Raw genomic sequence first — 20,146 nt, 5'->3', positions numbered from 1 at the left:
CCATCATTGGAGGGATTTGGGAGGAGGGAGGTGCACGACCAGCTAAATTCATTTATGAAATATCGGGGAGGGAGAGGGAATTGAACGGCAATGTTCTCTTTTTACTTTAATTGCCACTTAACTAGACATCTTCTAAGAAACCCATTTAATTGAAAAGTTAGCCAATCACACAAGGCAGGATAACTTTAAAATCTAAATGGCTATGTCTGAATATAATCTGATTAGATGTAGCCAGATAACGTCAGGCAAGTATATTCAGCGGAACATTTATCCCATGGAATATCTGGGATGAGTTTTCTGCCTAATTTCAGCCAGATAACTTGTCCATTCACCGGGCTTACTGATTAGAAACTGTAAAGTAGGAATAAAAGGCTACATTTTTTAAACACCTAATATTATTGTATCTTTTCATACCTAGCTCTAAAAATAGGAAGCTAAAAACTCAGACTGGAACCCTACTTAGAAGATAATTGCCAAGCAACCACTGTTTATAAATAGAAAAGTCAACATTTTATTAACATTGCTCCGTGGCGTCCACATTCACATCAACATTTCAGCTCCTCAATCTTGGCCTTCAGGTCTTCTGCATAGGCTCCCTTAATTACAGCTACCTGCAAAACAAGAAAACATGTAATTTGTTTGTTTATTAAAAGAAAACAAGCATATAAAGGAAGATTTCAATGTGTACACCCTGATATGTAGGGCAGGGTTGAAGGAGGAAAGTGGAGTCTCTGCAGAGTGGGATACCTTTTATTAGACCAACCTACCAATCATCCACAGATTATGATGAGGAGGAATGCAAGCTTTCGAGGGCATATAGTTCCCCTCTTCAGATCTGTCTTGCCTTTGAAAGGCCATCTTTGGCTTTTTTCAATGTTGGTCCAATAAAAAAGTATTTAAACTAGCAAATAATTCAATTTATACCTTTATATGTATATTCCTTACTTTTAGATTAATGTATGCAAGTTTACCAAATCTAGGCCTAGATTCATCAAAATGCTATAAAGCAGAAATATGGTGCATTAGCATCGAGATTTTAAAAAAGGGTGTGGCTAGGGAAATTAATGATATACCGCCTTTGAACATTATGGGCCGGATTTTAAAAGGGTTACGCGCGCTGGGCCTATTTTCAAAAGGCCCGGTGATGTGCGTAAAGCCCCGGGACGTGTGTAAGTCCCAGGGCTAGCAAAAAGGGGCGGGGTGTAGGTGATCCTGGGCGGTCGCGGGGTGGGTGTGGGGCAAGAGGCCTCTGACACAGCGGCCATTTGCTGCTGTATCAAAGGATCACGTACCGGCAGGCTGCCGGCATGCGCAACCGCAGGCGCAAAAGGTAAAATAAAGATTTGGGGGGTGTTAGAGTAGGGCTGGGGGGGAAAGGTTAGGGGAAGGGGTGGGAAGGTTAGGGTAGGTTAGGGGGAAGGGAAGTTCACTTCCAGGCCGCTCCAATTTTGGAGCAGCCTGGGAGGGAATGGAGGAAGACAGCGTGGCTCAGCGCACACAAGGTGCACCCTCTTGTGCGCACTGATCTTGGATTTTATAACTTGCACACACTTGCGCGCGCAAGTTATAAAATCTGGTATACATGTGCACGTGCCGGGTAGCGTGCACACGTGTACGCCACGCGCGCATGTTATAAAATATACCCCTATGAATATTGGATTCTCAATAGTGCGCACACACAAAACCAACTCTATTTTCAATCATAAGAAACACAAACACACACACAAGTTGACATTGGAGATCGGTTTGCTATGCAGCTACAGATATGCACATAATGTTACCCATTACTAAACCGGAAGCAAAGCTATATAAACAAGATGCCAACTATTCATAGCATTTTTAGAAAATTCAGATTTTGCATGTATATCTTCTTTAATACAAACCAAAAATACATTCACCCCTCCCCCTCCCCCCCCCATAATGGCAAATATAAGCACATAATTAAATTTCGTGCATTTTTTAGCTAACTTAAAATCCACATTGAGTGCATAGGGCTGAATTACATGCATAACTCTATTTTATCCATCAAAATCTCGACAATATATATATATATTTTTTAAATTAATTTTCATTATTATTCCATCATCATTCATGCCCATACCTTCTTGCCTTTCTTGAAGAACATGAATGTTGGCATGGATGAGATTTCCCAGGCTTCTGCTAGATCCTATAATGAGATACATATAGAGAATACGATAGAGGAAGCAATCCAGTGCTCTGCAGATTATTTTACTGAAGCCACCATGCCCTGGTGTCACTGCCCCTGGATGTAGTCAGTGACGCATTTAGGATTTTGCTGCCCCTAGTCACTGTTGGTGCTGTTTTGCCCCCCTCCTATCCCCAAATAAAGATCTACTCCCATAAGGTCAGACAACAGAGAGCAGAAAGTGTAAAGCACAGCCCCAGTGTTTCCTTCTGAGAAGTAAATGCTCTGGAAAAATTGTAATATTGTGAAGCATATTAATTTTATAATGCAAAATACATGATGGAAATGTTGGTACGTTTTCTAACATTGTTTGTGTCTGTATAATTTACTTTATTTTAGTGGGGGAAGAAAATGGATCTCAGGGAGGAGATTACAGGGATGGAGAGAACGATAGTACCGGGGGGTGGGGAGATAAGGAAGGAAGACTTGGAATGGGATGAGAGCACAGAAGATGGGGGGAGAGTGTGAGAAACAAAGAAGATAGGGAATGGTGAGAGGACTGCGGATGGGAATAGAGACATAGAAACGACGGTAGAAAAAGACCAAATGATCCACCCAGTCTGCCCAAACTTATGTTTATGGCAGTATCTGCTACACTGTGCGAGTTACCCTCATGCTTATCAGTTTCCCAGACCATTAAAGTCAGGGCCCTCATTGCATGCGGTTTGTTTCCACGGCAAGGGTTAAGGGAAACCTGATTCAGAGAGCAATGTTGGAGTTGCATCGAAAGTATCAAGCTTAAGGGTAGTAAATGCTGCATCAGAAAATTGCCCCCATGTTTATTTATTCCCCAGACTGTAAAAGTCAAGACCCTTGTTGGTTGCTCTCTGAATCCAATTCTCCTTTTCCCATTGCCGTTGAAGCAAAAAGCAACGATGGGAGTTGCATTAACAATATCAAGGCTTATTTGTTAAGGGTAGCAACTGTCACACCAGCAAGTTACATTCATGCACTCTTTTCTTCGTTTCCATCCTCTAGCCTTTAGGGATCCACAGTTTTTATCCCATGTCCCTTTAAATTCCTTCACTATTTTCATTTTCACCTCTTCCTCCAGAAGAGCATTCCAGGCGTCTACCACCCTCTCCATGAAGAAATATTTCCTGACATTGGTTCTGAGTCGTCCTCCCTGGAGTTTCAATTCATGACCCCTAGTTCTATTGATTTCTTTCCAATGGAAAAGGTTTGATGATTCTGCATCATTAAAACCTTTCAGGAATCTGAAGGTCTGTATCATATCTCCCCTGCACCTCCTTCATAGGGAAGGTCAAAGAAAGAGCAGGAATGTGAGATAAAGAGAGAAGTTGTAGGATTATGGGAGGAAATAGGTGGGGTTTAAGTATCTGGGGAGAAGGGAGAAGAAAAGAGTAGGGATGTGCAGAGGGACGCCATACGTTGCATTCGGAATTCATATTCGTTGGGGGGCAGATACATTGCATTCGGCAAGGGGGGCCCCCCGATACGTTAATGTGTTCATTCTTTTTTGTTTCCTGGCTAAAATTGAATTAACTACAACCCCCCACCCTCCTGACCCCCCCAAGACTTACCAAAACTTCCTGGTGGTCCAGCGGGGGGGGGGGGGGGGGGGGCCGGGAGCCATCTCCTGCACTCATGCCCTCAGCTGAAGGTATTCAAAATGGCGCCGATACCTTTGACCTTACTATGTCACAGGGGCTGCTGGTGCCATTGGTCGGCCCCTGTCACATGGTAGGAGCAATGGATGGCCGGTCCCCCAAAACTTGCCAAAATTCCCTGGTGGTCCAGCGGGGGTCCGGGAGCGATCTCCTGCACAAGATGGCGCCAGCCATCCATTGCTCCTACCATGTGACAGGGGCTGACCAATGGCACCGGTAGCCCCTGTGTCATAGTAAGGTCAAAGGCTATCGGCGCCATTTTGAATACCGGCAGCTGAGGGCGTGAGTGCAGGAGATGGCTCCCAGACCCCCCGCTGGACCACCAGGGAGTTTTGGTAAGTCTTGGGGGGGGTCAGGAGGGTGGGGGGTTTGTGTAAATTCGCTCCTTTAGGCGGCCGAATAATTCGGCAAAGAGTCATTGTATTCGTGGGGAATCGCAATACATTTTGCTTCCCCACGAATACAACGGATATGGCCCTATACGTTGCGGAATACAAATACGTTAGAAACAAATGCACAACCCTAGAAGAGAGTTTCCATGATCTGGGGGATAAAATTGAAGATCAAGGGAGAGAAGTCTGAACTTGCATTGTGGGGGGAGGGGGAAAGATTGCTCCAGTCAGGATCCCCTTTGTATCATTTCCCCTACCTCCCATCCAAACAAGACACTGCCCCTTCTGCCATTCCCCACTTCCACACAGATGGATGCCCCCTAGCTGATGCCCTCACCGCACATTGGACTCCCAATCAGCCCCTCCTGACCTCCATAAAATTAACCTAGTTTTGTCTGTCTCCTCCAGATTCACTCGCTCCCCTCTTGTCTCTGAATGATAGGAGGTAGAGGCTGGATTAAGAAGCAAAGTATCTCTTCTTTGGTTTGCTATGTCTTCTCCAGGCTCACCCCCTTGCCTTTTGTTGTCTGCTTGCTGACTGGCAGGGGAGGGGTTTGATCAGAAAACAGAAGAGTAATCTCTGCTGAGTGAGATTGAACACAGCTGAAGGCCTCAGATTTTTGCTAACTTAGGCATAGGTCTAGTGTGCCTATTACCAAAACCAGGCCTCCATAAAAAAAACATAAGAGTTGCCATGCTAGGCCTGACCAAGATCAACCAAGGTCCACCAAGCTCAGCATCCTCTCTCTGATAGGGGCCAATCCAGGTCACAAGTACCTGGCAGATCCCATAAAGTAGATCTTATTCCTCTTATTCACTCCCAGGGATAGCAATAGCTTTCTTTAATCTACCTGACTAATAACACAATATGGACTTTTCCTCCAGGAACTTGTCCAAACCTCTTTTAAACCCCACTATGCTAGTTGCCTTGCTCACAACCTCTGGCAGCAGATGCCACAGCTTGATAGTGCGTGGAATTAAAAATGACTTCCTATGATGTGCTTTGAATCTGCTCTTTGTTAGTTTCATGGAGTGACCCCTTGTTTTAGGATCATTTGAAAGGGTAAATAGTCATCCTTTATTTACCCATTCCACCCCACTCATTATTTTATAAAAGTCTATCACTGGTGATTTGTTTAGGTGTGAGGGAACCCCCTAAAATAGATTTTGGACATTTCTCATTGGAATGCTAAACCGTTAAGATATTTAATCTGTACACAGCCTCCTCGCATACATTGGAACATATTACCGAAGTACATTTTTTACATAACAGGCAAACTGTTTTTTACTAAATGAAAAATAAATTCTATGTATATCGATGTGTGTGCCAGAAAGATAGGATAAGGTTTGTACTATAAACTACTAACATCTGAATGGGGCATGAACCCCTGCACCCCCCCAAAAAAAATTATAAATGGCTTAAAAGTACTTTTGACTCAGTTCATGAGATTGTGAAGAATCTGAGCATAGTAGGGGTCAAACATTTCATCAAATTAGTAACAAATGTATTTTGGATTTAAACTGCAAGCATATAAGGTGGTGGTAATACAAACATTTCTGGAGAGCATAAATACTCATTATATGCTCCCTCAACCGCTCTTTGTTAGATGTTAGGTATTGTGCTGAAGTCAGACTGTGAGCTCTGGGAAACATGTCTTGCAGGATGCTATGGTGTTCAGCAGATACACTCTGATGGTTATCGCCACAAATAAGGACATGCACTCCTAGAAATAAGCATCCACCTGGTGCTAAAATACAAACAAACACCCAGCATGTAACAGATGAGCATTCTGCTGTGAACTAGCTTGTTATCATCACACTGACACTGATGCACCAACAGACAAACCAGGCAGCCACATTTCCAATCAGTGGCTCAAAGCTCCCATTTTGTTTCTCTTCCAAGGAGTAAGCTTAAATGGAAGGGGGTAGGGCAGGGCTAAAAATGTTTTCTTGCCCCTGAACTAGAATGTTATTGATACTAATGCACCCACAGTCAGACAAACTCTCCCCCATTGGCATTCCCTGAGACACTTGCTGGCCCTGTCACCATCAGAGACGCCAACTGCTTCCTGGTCCTGGTGTCCTCCAAGAAACAAACCCTGTGGAACTTCTCTCAGTCCCAGGTTTACAGGCACTGGCTCCCTCCCCCATGAAGGAGACAGAATATCTTTATTCAGACGCTCTTTCCCAGTCACAAGCCTCAATCTTACGGTTTAGGAAAGCTGATGGAAAGGAGATTTTTTTCCATTTTCCTCTTGTCTCTCATGAGCTCTAAGGGGAGCTGAGACCTCTGGCTGTGTCTCCTTGCTTTCTCTATGCCGCTTTCCCTCCCTTCTCCCTTCCCCCTTCCCCCTTCTCACTAAGTTGCAGCTCCCGTGAAAATTTTTGGACAGCCTTCAATTCACTTTCTCTTTTAAATCATGGCTCCACCCCATTGGTGATCCCCTTGCAAGGAATATCACTGGTAAATAAATCCCTGAAGTTTGTTTGCTGACCCAGCTGCAGAGCATCTTACATATATAATAATAATAATAACAATAGTAGTAGAAGTAATAGTAGTAGTGAGGGTCATTTTCAAAGGTATTTCTAAGAGTTGAACAGATCTTTACGACCCACAGCTGGCGCTTGTTGCAAAATTGTCTGCCCAATATGGGGGGCAAATGTATGTGCCTATAGTCTGAATACTCCTACATTTATCCAGACTGAGGGCAGACATTCCCAGGGTCAGGATTGGGATCTGCATGCATACTTTTGGTAAAATTGCAAAGATATATCCTGCACACAAATTGGGAGGTGTAATTGTGTGGGGATAGTTGGTGGGATAATTTTCAAAGTGAACTTAGGCACTTATGAAAGCTGTAGTAACTTACGCAAGTCTTTCCTGGCACATGCATGAGGGTTCTTACGAAATTACCCCCATAATATACTTGAATACACGCCTTTACATTGGATGCTTAAAGACAGTCAATTACATTACCAAGAATAGAGATATTTGTATGGATATATTACACAGGGTAGGGTGAAGCAGTGTGCTACTTTGACATAGCACAAAAATATTCCCAACATGATTATTCTTGCTGAAGTGTTTTGTGTTTCATACCTAAACACCATAATCTACAGCAGAAAGTTTCCTGCTCTGGCAGCACCATGTTCAGATGTCTTACAGCGGTGTTTCTCAACTTTGTGTACCAGGAACTGGCTAGTTACCATCCTAAAAATAGACCAGCTACAAGGCTCACCCATTAAACTGACCAGCAAGGATCAATCCACCAATACTGAACTGTGAAAGAGGGGATCCCCCTCCCCCATCACCTCCCCCCCTTCAATCCCCTGTGTCAAGAAATTGAAGAGTGAGAGGCCTGGACTTTTTAAACTCCCTATTTTCCTTTGTTTAAACCTGAAATCCCAGGATAAATCACTGGCTCGCCCTCCCCCTCCCAGCCAGCAACTATTGTGCCTTCTTCCCCCTGCCCCAAATACCAACCAACTATCTTTTTTTTTTTCTCTGTTTTTTTGTTTTTTGTTTTAATTAAATCCCTTTTCTCTCCTTCCTCTAATCCCAGCCATCAACCAGCTTATCTAAAAATATAAGTGGCATGGATGGGATGTGCATGCCCTGCACACATTCTCTCATCCCCCCCTACACTCACACACCTTTCCTCTCCCTGCTTCCCAGAGACTCTCCTCTTTCCCCTTCACTTCCGTCTCTGCACTGCCACTAAAACAAGATAACAGCACACAGGCAGAGGAAAAGAATTGGGGCAAGCAGTTACAGCCAAAGGGCACGCTTGCATGGCTCTTGACTCTTCCAGCCTATGGCTTAAGGTTGTGGGCTCCCCACCAGCCACACTTCTGATTTTTTCTCCTCACCAGCAGCTCCTCTGATGAGCCTGAGGATCCCTACCCACAATACTGTGCCCATTGATCTCACAGTATCTTTGATTTTGAGGCCTGCTCTCCGCTTGCTCTGACCGTCTTCTCTTAGCTCCCCCCCCCCCCCCCCCCGGCCACTTTTCTGGTACCCAGGGCTTGGCCAGTTGTAGGGGAAAAGTGATGGGGTGAGGCGCAGGTTTTGCTGACCTCACTGCAAACCGCTTTAAAAATTATCCTACCAAAGACACTCACTTACAGCTATATATACATTTGCCCTGTAAACTTACATGCATCCTTTGTAAAATAAAAAAAAGCAAGCATGTAATGAAACTCTGCCCCCACCCCACCCCTGGAAATGCCTCTGCACAGCCCGGATAAACATACACGCAAACGTTACATATGCACATAAATGTTTACTCACATATCGGGTGGGCAGTTTTATAAAACCCATTTCTGGATATAAAACATAAAGAAATTCCCAAGAGAGGACCTCAACTTTTCTCCCTGCCACTTAAGCTGTGGGAACCTCCTCCCTCTCAATGGGCAGAACATTAATGAAACCAGGGTTCAAATTCCACTTGGGCAAGTCACTTTCTCTCCCTTTGCTTCAGATAACCACTTGTATCATAATCTCTCTGAAGCAGGGACTTATTGTACACAAATACTAATAATTCTGTAATCAACTTTGAGCATTATTTGGAAAAGTGGGTTAAAAACCATGAAGTTATTATTAAGGTATCTTCTGTTCCGCAAACACAACAGGTTTCCAATAACATAATAGCAAAAGGTAATGCCAAACACATGGCTTAACTGTAACATTTAATAAACTGTAACTTACCGCCACTTCATCCACATCAACTTTAAGGAATACTACGTCTTTATACTGTTTGCATAATGCCTAAAAAGAAAAACATTTTGAAACATGAGTTTGGAAATCTGAATGCTTCAAGAGCGTTTTATGCAGTTGAAACAAGTCACAGCAAAGCAATAACTGTTTATGTTTTGGCAGAAGGCCTTTTATCTTCAGTTTCAGCTCTGGCTTCTTTCTGCCATTAAAAAGAAATGGCGAAGTCTCAGACCACCTATGAGTTATATGAATGAGAGAACCCAGGAAGCAACAAGCAAGTCTCACTTATCCTAACCCTTTCCATACACTCCCTCCAGCTGATAAGCAGACTTATTTTGGTTTATATTTTCCGATGAACGGAGAACTCCCCAAATGGTGTCACATTAACAGCAGTGGAAACAGAAGACTCATTTATCCTCAGCAGAGGTACCAGATGGAGAGTGGCAATGCAAGCCCACACTGGCCCCTGACCCTTCTCTGAAGGGATACTTCTAAGGGTAAGAGGGTGATTTTCAGAACTTGGGCATGCCATAACATTTTGGGATCCTGTCTCCCCTCCCCCTGCCCCCACCTCATTGCCAACAACGATACAATACTAGTTCCATAATGCTCTTTATTGAATAGATAAAAACGGCTACAGCCATACAAGCATGAACTTAAACATAACACACAGAAAGCCTTTGTGCAAACTTAACATTAACCTTTTATAACAGAGTAGCCTACACCCTCACCATCAAATAGTTCATGCTGTTATTCCCCCCCCCCCCCCCTACTGCCGCTATCCCAGTGAGGCAGTAGCCCTCCAACCTTCTGCTCTGTGAAGGAGGTACTCACCGGCATCCCGCTCCGTGAATACCGCCATGGCCACTGCCACTCCATGCAGTGTGCTGCTACCTCCTGGCCATTCTTGCAGGCCATGCCTATTTCTTTATGCCAGGCCTCCATTTAGCCACCATTAGACCAGATACCCATCTTGGTCTGCGCCATCCATCGCATATGTCCACAGCCCCCCGCCTATTAATAGGTTGACCAATAACACCCCACAAGCTTCCTCCTATGCATATACATTGGCGCCTGGACTCTTTCCCCTCCCACTAACGCCAAAGCTTCTCCCTATGCTCCAGTGAGGGCCTTTCCATTGCAGGGTCCAGTTACTCCTTCTTGGGTCCCTACCCCCCACCTAACTCACTAGTACCTCTGTGGCTGTTTGCAAGGAGAGGATAAAGAGTTCTGTGCCAACCTTAGATAAGTGAATCCCATCTGGCCTGTACAAGCCCATGCAGCCAGTGGGTATATCCTCACATATGATAACGTGTTCTCCTATGGCCCATACTCAAGATCTACTTCTTTGTTTTATTTCTGCCTGCTCTTTTCGATGCTTTTGATGGAAGCCACTCCTCTCCACACCAAGTGAGGGATAATGTAGAACCAAACCAACACTGCTGGCTGCCAGCAGGCCTTAATGAACACCAAATCCTACTAGATGCCAATGATGAAGCCAATGTTTTTGACAGAGACCAGGTCATTACCACCTAAATGAAAGATGATAAATTCCAGCCATGGAAGCTCTGAGTCATGTTGAAGAATGGCCCCACCTCATCCCTTTATTGCTTAGCCAGAAAATGGTAGTTTTGCTCTATGGTATGCCCATCTGTTTGGTGATACTCTTTGTCTTGGCTCTAATGTGTGCCCAATAAATGTATGAGTGACCCAGGATGCATAGAACTTTAGCAAAAGCAGGAGAAGAGTCTACGGTAAATAACAAAACCAACGTTAGGGTGAGCAAGGCTAGCAAATGCCCTAGCAGCCCTATGCTAATTCTGCCCTATGGCCCTTATCTGTGCCTCGCTTAGCCTACTGCTGCTCGCGAATGATGCCACACCATTTCTGAAGGAGTGTGTTATTCCGTGGCTCCTCCTCTGTTGCTGCCAACGCTCTACAGAATAAACTAATGAACTGGTAATGCATTCATGCAGAACCATCCTGATGGCTCAATAAGGGGCCTTTCCTGGGTGGGTACATCCCTAAATAATCTCGCAAGGCCATAACTGGACATATAGCTGCCACATGAGCAGGATACAAACTAACCCCCTCCCTGCTACATGCTGGTCAGTTTTTGACCTTCTGATGAAAATTTGGACTGTGTCAGGACAGACCCGTATATCCTCTTCTGCAAGGCACCCATTAGAAACCCTGGTGGTCGCCTTAGCGCGGGTGATCAGCTCGCTAACCCAAAAGGCCCTGAAAAACAAAGAAAAGCCACTCTTCCACAGCTTGACTTCAGAAGCAGTTGTGCTCATCCACTACAGCCTGTAAAACAGCCGGCGTAGCAGGCCTCCTGCTGTCAGCCTTAGCGGGCTCTTGCCTCCACCACCCCGCATCGATTTTGTAATCAAAGAGGAGTGTCGTGCTGCTCAGCAGAGTCTCGCTGCGGGAAGGCCCGCTGATCTCGGGGGTAAGGGCAGCTACTTGCCGGGGAGACCCACGAGAGGTAAACGTAACAGAGAGATGCAAAGAGGAAGGGGGGGGGGGGGTGCCAGAGAGGGAGGATGTGTCTTCCTGTACTTTTCCTCTCCCAGAAAAGCCTGCAGGAGGAGAGAATTAGCCTATTACTAATTAATTCCTTCTCAAATGCTTTCTATGTTACAGCACAGGAGCATTAAAATGAAGTTATCTGCACACAAACTTGTTCACTGCGTTATTTATATCTCTCTGTTTCACAAAGAAGAAAAATCAAAAGCTTAACTTTTAAAAAATCAAAATACTAAAATTGTCACTAAATTTCAAAACTAGGGGGTTTTTTTTATATTAGTTTCCAGTCAGTAGCATGAGTTCTCCTGGGCACATAGCAATTTTATGCACACACAAACTACTAATTTAATATTGGTCTTTCCTTGAAATCAGATTATGAAACAGACTTGTACAAACAACAAACTTGGTTTGTTTTTCTTCATTTCTCTGTGGGTTTTACAATGAAAAAGGATGGTATACCATTTTTAAAGTCAATATTCACATTTTTCCCCAAATCTTTCTTTCCAACTTACTTCATAATATGGAGCAATCTTTTTGCACGGGCCACACCATGAAGCTGAGAAGTCTGTCACTACAAGTTTATCAGACGACTCAATTAGTATTTGGTCAAACTCCCCCTGTAAATAAAAATGCCAGAAGTTGCAGATCAGTCACAGTGCATTTCTTCTCACACATAGGAATATAAGAATAGTCATGCTGGGTCAGACTGAGGATCCATCAAGTCCATTATCCTCTTTTCAATAGCAGCCAATCCAGGTTACAAGTACCTAGCAAGATTTTAAACAGTAAATAGCTCTCATACTGCTATCGCACAGTGATATTCCCTAAGTCTGTAGTGACTATTCCCTAAGTCTGCTTGGTTAATAACACTTTATGGAATTCTTCTCTAAGAACGGTTTGAAACCTTTTTAAACCCAGCTATGCTAAATGCCTTAACCACAGCCTCCAGCAATGAATTCCAGATCTTAATAGTGCATTGAGTGAAAAATAATTTTCTCCAATTTGTTTTGAATGTGCTACTTACTAACTTCATGCAATATTCCCTAGTATTTGCATTGTTTTGAAAGAGTAAATAACTGATTTAAATTACCCATTCACTCATAATTTTACAGACCTTTATCATATTCTGGCTCATCTAGTGTTTCTCAAAATTGAATAGCCCTAACCTCTTTAGCCTTTCTTCATAGGAGAACCATTGCATTCTCTTTATCATTTTGATCACCCGTCTTTATACCTTTTCCAATGCAACTATATCTTTTTTGAGATGCTACAACCAGAACTATACACAGTACTCTAGGTGAGGTCTAACCATGGAGAGTTACAGAGGCATTATGATATTCTCCATTTTATTCTCCATTCCTTTCCTAATAATTCCTAACATTCTGTTTGCTTTTTTGACTGCTGCCACAAACTGAGATAAGGATTTCAAGGTATTGTCCACTAGATGCCCAGATCCTTTTCCTGGGTGGTAGCTCCTTATATGGAGCCTAGCATTGTGGAACTATAGTATGGGTTACTTTTCCCCTGTGCATCACCTTGCACTTTTCCACTTGAAATTTTATCTGCCATTTGAGTGGCCAGTTGTTATAAATCTGATGCTGGATGGGCAGAGCAATCAGATAGGAGTTAAGAATGATAGGTTATAATCCTGCAAAGGGGAAGAGTTAGTAATCTGTTATGCTTTGCTCCTGTAGGAGGAGTTAGCAATCTGTATGAGCTGGCTCCTGTGGAAGGAGGAGTTAGCCATCTGATATACTCAGCTCTGTAGAGGGAATAGATAACAATCTGTAAAGGTACAGACTGCAGAGGTAGCAATCTAATATGAATCTGTAGCTGAAGACTCCTGATGGGAAAGGAGTAGCAATCTGTTATCAGCGGAGTGCTTAGAGATGATACTCGACTGTAAAGGAATGTAGATAGGTGGGTCCTTGGGCCGATGGCAGATGACAGCGCCCCCAGGAAGATATCCTGAGAGGGACCACCGGCTAGGCTTGGATATGGAGACTGACACAGATAGTTCTTTTATTAGACAGGTGCGTAGAACCACCAAAGGTGGCAGTAGTGAGCTAATATGCCCGGCAGGGCTGAAGTCCCTCAGAGACTGGAACAGCGATCCCAGGGTTGCTGAGCTGTAGAGAAACTATAGATAGTGAGTAGACAAGGTATGCAGTGTTCATAACCAGAACTAGATGACAACTCACATAAGGTCTTAATGAAGCTCAGTAGATGGAAAGGGTCAGCCTCAAGGAGTGAGTACCTGGTTCCAGGGAAAGCTCTGAGAGTGCGATTGGTAAGTCAAAATTGTCTGTATCTGCGATAGCTTCCAGGCAGTAGAGATTCTTCAGAGTGTTCAGGAACATGGGCCCTCGAGGAGCGAGTACCGGTTCCTATCTGCGATCTGAAATAGGAACTCACAATGTCTGTATATGCGATAGCTTCCAGGCAGTAGAGATTCTTCAGAGTGTTCAGGAACATGGGCCCTCGAGGAGCGAGTACCGGTTCCTGTCAGCAATCTGAAATAAATAAAAGAGAGCGAGGCCCCCGAGGAGCAGGTATCCCTGGTAAGTCCGAGGAGGCAGACTAGCTTGGATGAATCCGAAGACAAATCCTTGCTAACTCGATCTGTTAGCAAATTCTGAGACCTTTTGTATTGGAAGCGGATGACATCATCTCGGGGGATGCCCCCAAGGTTCGCGCCCTTGCTGGTACATCAATGGGAACACGCGCGCACCCTACGTCATCAGGAACATGGCGGATCCACAGTGTCGTGCTGGTCCGGGGATGCCGGAGAGAAGCGGCAAGAAGACGCCGCAGCAGCTAGCCGTCCATCAGGCCCAGAGGGAGTCGCCACAGAGGTAGAGAGGGCGGAGTGAGGGTGTCGAGCAGCGACGGACGCAACAGTACCCCCCTTCAAAGGGCGATCTGCTCTTCGGGTTCCAGGCTTTGGTTTCAAAAGATGTGCGAGGTGAAACTGATGAAGCATCTCTTTATCCAAGATATTGGTCTGAGGCTCCCAAGTGATCAAATCGGGGGCCGAAGCCTTCCCAAATCAGAAGGTATTCAAAAGTCTTGCCTCTGTTACGAACATCCAGAATCTCTTTGATCTTGATTTCTATTTCATCTTCTGCAAAGGTGACAGATGATTTTTGAGATTTGGAAGAATCTTTCAGAGTGTTATTGATGGTATCAGCAGCAATGGGTAGAGCTGCTGTGGACTTCACTGAGGAATTCAGTGGAAGTGGTGATGTTGAAGAATGTCCAAAATCCACTTCTAAAGATGACTCTCCAGTAGGTCACTGAGGTCTCAGCCTAGGCTAAAACCCCGGTATCATGCTCGGGCATAGGCCGCGGCCCATTTTGCAGGTTGCAGCTCAACCAGTGACTCAACGAATGACTTTTTTTTAAAAATAGGTTTTCAAAACGAAACGAGATTTCAATGAAATTTCATTGGAGTTTAACTCTTTCCATTTTGAAACTGAACCAAAATGAAATAGGAAATTTCAGCCCATTTCCTATTTTGATTGTCTTGAATGCCCATCCATACAGAAATACGTACTAGTAGTAGCAGCTTGCTGCCATCTCTCTCTATCCCTTCCTTTTCAAAACTCTCTTTTGACATGGAGCTACCTAGCCGCAGCAAACAGGATCAGTAAATCTTGTTTTTCAAGTGCCCTGTCTTAAACTCAGCACTCTCCTGCCTCTTTGAAGCCCTGCCATGTCATGCCCTGCCCTCCTGGCAGCAGTACACACAACAACCACCAGCAGTTTCTGCAAAAAGAGGAATGAGGTAGATATCTGATAAATAACTTTAGAGAGGTCAAAAGAACTGTCTTAATTATATTATACTAGCCATTAAGCCCGTAACAACGGGCTACATTTAAAAAAAATTTCGGTCCATTTCCTTCCCACTCCCTCCCCCTCATTCTCCCTCTCTCCCTCTAGTCTCCCTCCCACCTCCCCTCCCCTCACTCTCTCCTCCTCCCTCCCACCTCTCCTCTATTCTCCCTCCCTCTCACCTTCCCCCTCTATTCTCCCTCCCTCTCACCTTCCCCCCCCCCCCCCCCTCCCTCAGCCCCTCACTCCTCTCCTCCCTCTCCCTCCCCCTCTCCTCACTCTCTCCTCCCTCCCCCCTCAGCTCACTCTCTCCTCCCTCCCCCTCCTGTCTCCTCCCTCCCCTCAGCTCACTCTCTCCTCCCTCCCCTCACTCCCTCCCCCTCTCTCATTCCCCTCCCCTTTCATCTCATCCACAACCGATAATGGGGGCTGTCCCTCCCTCCCTCCCTCGCACGTGCCACCGCCGCTACTGCTCCTCCCGCTCCTGCTCGTCGTCGCTGCTACTACTGCTCCTCCCGCTGCTGCTCGTCATCGCCGCTGCCGCCGCTGCTCCTGCTCCTAGCGACCCAGCGCCTTTATTTTTTCGGTCACTCTGGCCGACGTGCTCGCCCACGCATGCGCGGTACAGCTGCTCTCTACTACGCATTTGTGGCACGTCGGTCAGGGCTCCCTTATCTAGTAGATTATGAATATTTGCTAGCTACTGTAAACTGATTTGATATGCTTGCATGAAAAGTCGGTATATAAAAATTATTAAATAAATAAATTGCTTGAGTGCTTCATTCTGTATTGTATAGTTAGAAAACCAATGACATCAACTACAATCATTACTCATAGCTTCAATATGAGAAGTGCTGTACATGGCAGCTTTGTGGCTCAGTCCTGTGCCTCAGGCTATAGGACTGCGCTGCAGCAGACTTGAGTTGGAACCTGCTGTTCGATGGCACTGGCAGGGAGGGCTCAGGAACACTGCCAAGACCAGGGAGGGAGGGAAGATGGCTGCCATTAAGGTGGCGACCCCTGCTGGCCATACAGGAATGGTGAGAAATAGTCTTGAAGGTTCTTGAGTCACCCAGGCATACCATCTTGGTGGGGTGGGGAGAGAGAGAAGAAATTTTATAAAGGTAAAAAAATCAGATTAAAGATACTGCAACTGTTTTCTATATCAACAGCTGAAAGATTCACCTGGGGAATTCTGTGATTTTACTCAAAGTGCTACAGGAAATTAAAATGTAACCACCCTCACCCGCTCAAGCCCTCCCCCTCTCCTCCCCAAGTACTGGCAGCTCTCCTCAGCCTTTCACAACTCCACAGATTTAATAACCGCGTGTCTTTTAACCCTTATGATTGCAGACATAGAGTCCCAAACTTGCTAAATTTTCTACACAAATAAACACAGAAGAACCTAGCCCAATGCATTTCTATGGAGCTTTGAGTCATAACTAACTTTGGTTACAGAATATAAAAAATGACTGAATTCAAGTTGCGAGGTAAGCTGGTGCCGATTCACAATGCAGAGAAATCTGATCCCTTCCAGCAGTGTAAGAGAAGATCATCTTGCCAGAAGAACTCAGCCTAAAAACCTCTGGATCTGTTGCATCAGGAGAGGGATCACCCACCACCAGCACATCCCCATGCACACACACACAGCCTTCCTGTGTTCTTGGACCTGGGATCTGCCTCGCTCACAAAATCACAGAACACGTCTGCCTTCTCCAAACAATGAATTTCAACGGAGATCCATAGCCAAAGTACATTTTCATCTGAGCTGAGGAGCAGAAATGCTGAAGCATGTAGTAACTTGTATTCTACTTACTTTCTATGGAAGCACTTGCACCTTTGCGTAAGGGATTCATTTTACAAGACAGTAATCAAAACAGTCAAATATTTTTGAGGGAAGGAAATTGGGTTAAAAGTAAGAGATTACTGGAGTTTTTTTTTTTAATGCATCTTAATCTTTCTCCTCCTTAAACCTTGACATTGGGACACTTGTTAAACTTCAGAAATAACATTAATAAGCCTGGGATGGGGGATAGGGGACTGAGGTCCTCCTGTTTTCTTTCATGCTTTCACACGCTGGACTATGTGCTAAGTCACTGATCAGAGGATGAAGACAAATGAATAAACTAAATCTGCACAATCTTCCCGGCAGAGGAGGCTTACCTTTGATTGGATTTCCTTCACCATGGTGAACCTTTGCTTCCTTTAGTAACAGTGGTGAAGATTCCCCAGGGGATCACAACTGGCATGCAAAGGAGGCAGCAGACCTACTGGCCAAACTCAGCTCTGGTGCACTGTTATAAGCAAGCAGCAGTCACGCCCATCATATCCAGCCCTCCTACTTCTGCACAGATAGCAATGGTACTCACCACACCCAGCCCTTCTATTCAGAGACAACCAGCAGTTTCTAGTAGTCTGTCCTGTTGGATGGCTTTTCGCAATTCCCTGCAGTTTCTCGGGTATTAGAATGGCTCATTTGCTGCAGGAGGGAACTTTGCAACCAATGCCACATTATTTTTTTCAAGGAAGAGACTGAGGAAGCGCTGGAGATGCAATAAGTCCCTCTTCAGAATGCCCCATTCCAGAACAGTGTAGCTGACCCACTCTTGCGCTTCAAGTGTCTGTTTTTAGGGAACTGACGCTCGGTGTGGATGAGGAGGGAGCAGCTGTACTGGCAGAACTGTGGCAATTTGGGACAACAAAGTACTCAGGCTCCTCAAGAAATCCAAACCTGGACTGCATATGCGCAAGGATTCCGAAAAATGGAGCACTTCGTCAGCAGAGGGGGCTGCCACCAGGCCCTGTGGTGGAGAGCCACTTGCTCGAGTATATAATGCATGCAGGTAGTATTTTCCCATTCAGCAGGTGTTTCCTTCTTTTCCAAAGCATTGGCATAGGATGGCCCCTGCCAGAGTTTCCTGGTAAAGAAGCTCATGGCAGGAGGGTGCATGAGGTCGGACCAATGCCAAATCAAAGACTCCCTGTAACATATGACACACTGTTGGAGCTCTGGCTGGTTTTGCCCCAAGTATGTGCATCCCCATTCGAGATGGCATTGTTCTGCGCAGATTTTACATTAGCCTTTTTTTGGCACCCTTCGGGTAGGCGAGTTCATAGTCAATTCTAAGCGAGAGGGGTACCTGGCAGTCTCCTCTTGAGTAACGTCACCATACAGTGAGACAGGTTGTTCCTGAGGTCACATAAATCCAGGGTGGTCCAGGCTGGCAGGGAGATGCGGTTAGTCCTGCATACAGTTAAACACCTTGACACTGTCCCCATGAGGAATGCAGAGGATTATCTTGCTTTGCATCCACAATGGGGTAAGTACTGGCTGGTCCACATGGTTCTTTCCCCATTGACAAGGTTCCAGTTCACATCCATTTTTAAGCAAGGCATTGTAGCAACTGGCAAGGATGGTAGCACCTTCAGAACTGGTGCAGCCACCAGTGCAGCTCAGTGGAGTTTCCCAGTATCCTCAATCAAGAGAATCAGCAGTTGGCGTTCCGCAGCCTATTCCACCTATGTCCAGGTGGGGTGAGCTGGGAAGGATGGGCATTAACCTTTGCTGTGATTGCTATTTTTTCTAGATATTACATTTCAAGCAGCATGTCCAGAATCAGTCTGGATAGTCAGTCAGTCATTCATTCGTTAAGTGGGCAGAGAAGCAGGCAGCAGTCAGCGCATATGGGCGACATCTGGGCATGGCAGCAAAAGGAGTTTGCATCACCTAAATGAGCAGAAGTGGAGTGACATGGGGGCAACTGATTCCTGCTTTGAGGCAGCTGCCAGACACCTTGGCCAGACTGGAGCTCATTATCATTCACGTTGGCGGTAATGACTTGGGTCACCTTTCATGCATTCAGATAATCCGGAGGGTTTATAGTGACATTTGCACCTTGCAATCATTTTTCTGGGCACATAACTTCTTTGGTCAGACATTCTTCCCAGACTGCAATTGAGTGCCAAAAAACTTTGGAACAGTGGCCTGAAAAAAGTGAACAGACAAATAAGCATGTAGGTGGAAAGCCATTGCTGGAGGCAAATAAGGCATGAAGAGCTGAGATCCGATTGCCTTGGTTCATTCTGGAAAGACTTAGTCCATCTATCAGAAATTGGCAACAACTGTTACGCGTGTCACCTGCGACAGACCCGCGGCACGGCCCCCTCACCTTTCTACAGTGACTCCAGCTCCTGGTTCCTCCTCGCTGGCGGCAGTGGGCTGTCAGCTCCATCCTCAGGCCTCTCCCAGTGCCTCCGGACCTGCTTCAGCCCCTGGCATTCCTGGTTCAGCCACCGCACCCATTGCTACTTGTTGGGCCTCTCCGCGTGGCCCGCGGAGAGACGCTGCTACTCGGTGCCACGCCCCTCCCTAGGTGCGCGAGCATCACTGATGTTTAAGTATGGACCGTGGCAGGAACCTAGCCGCGGCCCTGGATGATGATGTCAACAGAGCTATAGTATTTAAGCACAGGCTCAGCTCCCTAGAGTTGCCTTTGCAACAGGTCTCCTTGCTGGTCGAGTACTCGTTGCTTCCTAGAGATTTGTCTCACACCTGTGTTCCTGTTCCTCGTTTGTTTCTGGTTCCTGTCTCCTTGTTTATGTCCTGCTTCATACCTCGGATTGACTAAACGGACTTTGACTTTGCTTCGACTGACCACGCCATTGACTCTCTCCAAGCCCGGACCTCTGCTTCGCCTGACTACACTTTTGCCTATCTCCAGACCGAGACCTCTGCTTCGCCTGACTACGCATACTACGTTTGACTTTCTCCATGATCAGACCTCAGCCTTGCTTGCCTCTGGATTGCCGCCAGCCCTGACTCAAGCCTCTT

At 45.5% G+C, this 20,146-nt stretch overlaps 1 protein-coding gene across 1 annotated transcript; it reads right to left on the bottom strand.

Annotated features, from left to right (window-relative positions):
* Nucleotides 1-487: 487 nt before the first annotated feature.
* On the bottom strand, nt 488-17,608 carry LOC115098523 (thioredoxin-like). The gene is made up of 5 exons (XM_029615110.1): nt 17,479-17,608; nt 11,994-12,098; nt 8,941-9,000; nt 2,102-2,167; nt 488-611 (listed from the first exon to the last, which is right to left on the bottom strand). Exons 1-5 carry the CDS (start codon nt 17,500-17,502, stop codon nt 546-548), a joined length of 321 nt encoding a protein of 106 aa, XP_029470970.1. The 5' UTR covers nt 17,503-17,608; the 3' UTR covers nt 488-545.
* Nucleotides 17,609-20,146: the final 2,538 nt, after the last annotated feature.

The sequence above is a fragment of the Rhinatrema bivittatum genome, chromosome 1, assembly GCF_901001135.1.
Source record: "Rhinatrema bivittatum chromosome 1, aRhiBiv1.1, whole genome shotgun sequence".
NCBI classification, from domain to species: domain Eukaryota; kingdom Metazoa; phylum Chordata; class Amphibia; order Gymnophiona; family Rhinatrematidae; genus Rhinatrema; species Rhinatrema bivittatum.
The sequence above is the reverse complement of the archived record's forward strand: the minus strand, read 5'-3'. Positions and strand labels throughout refer to the sequence as shown.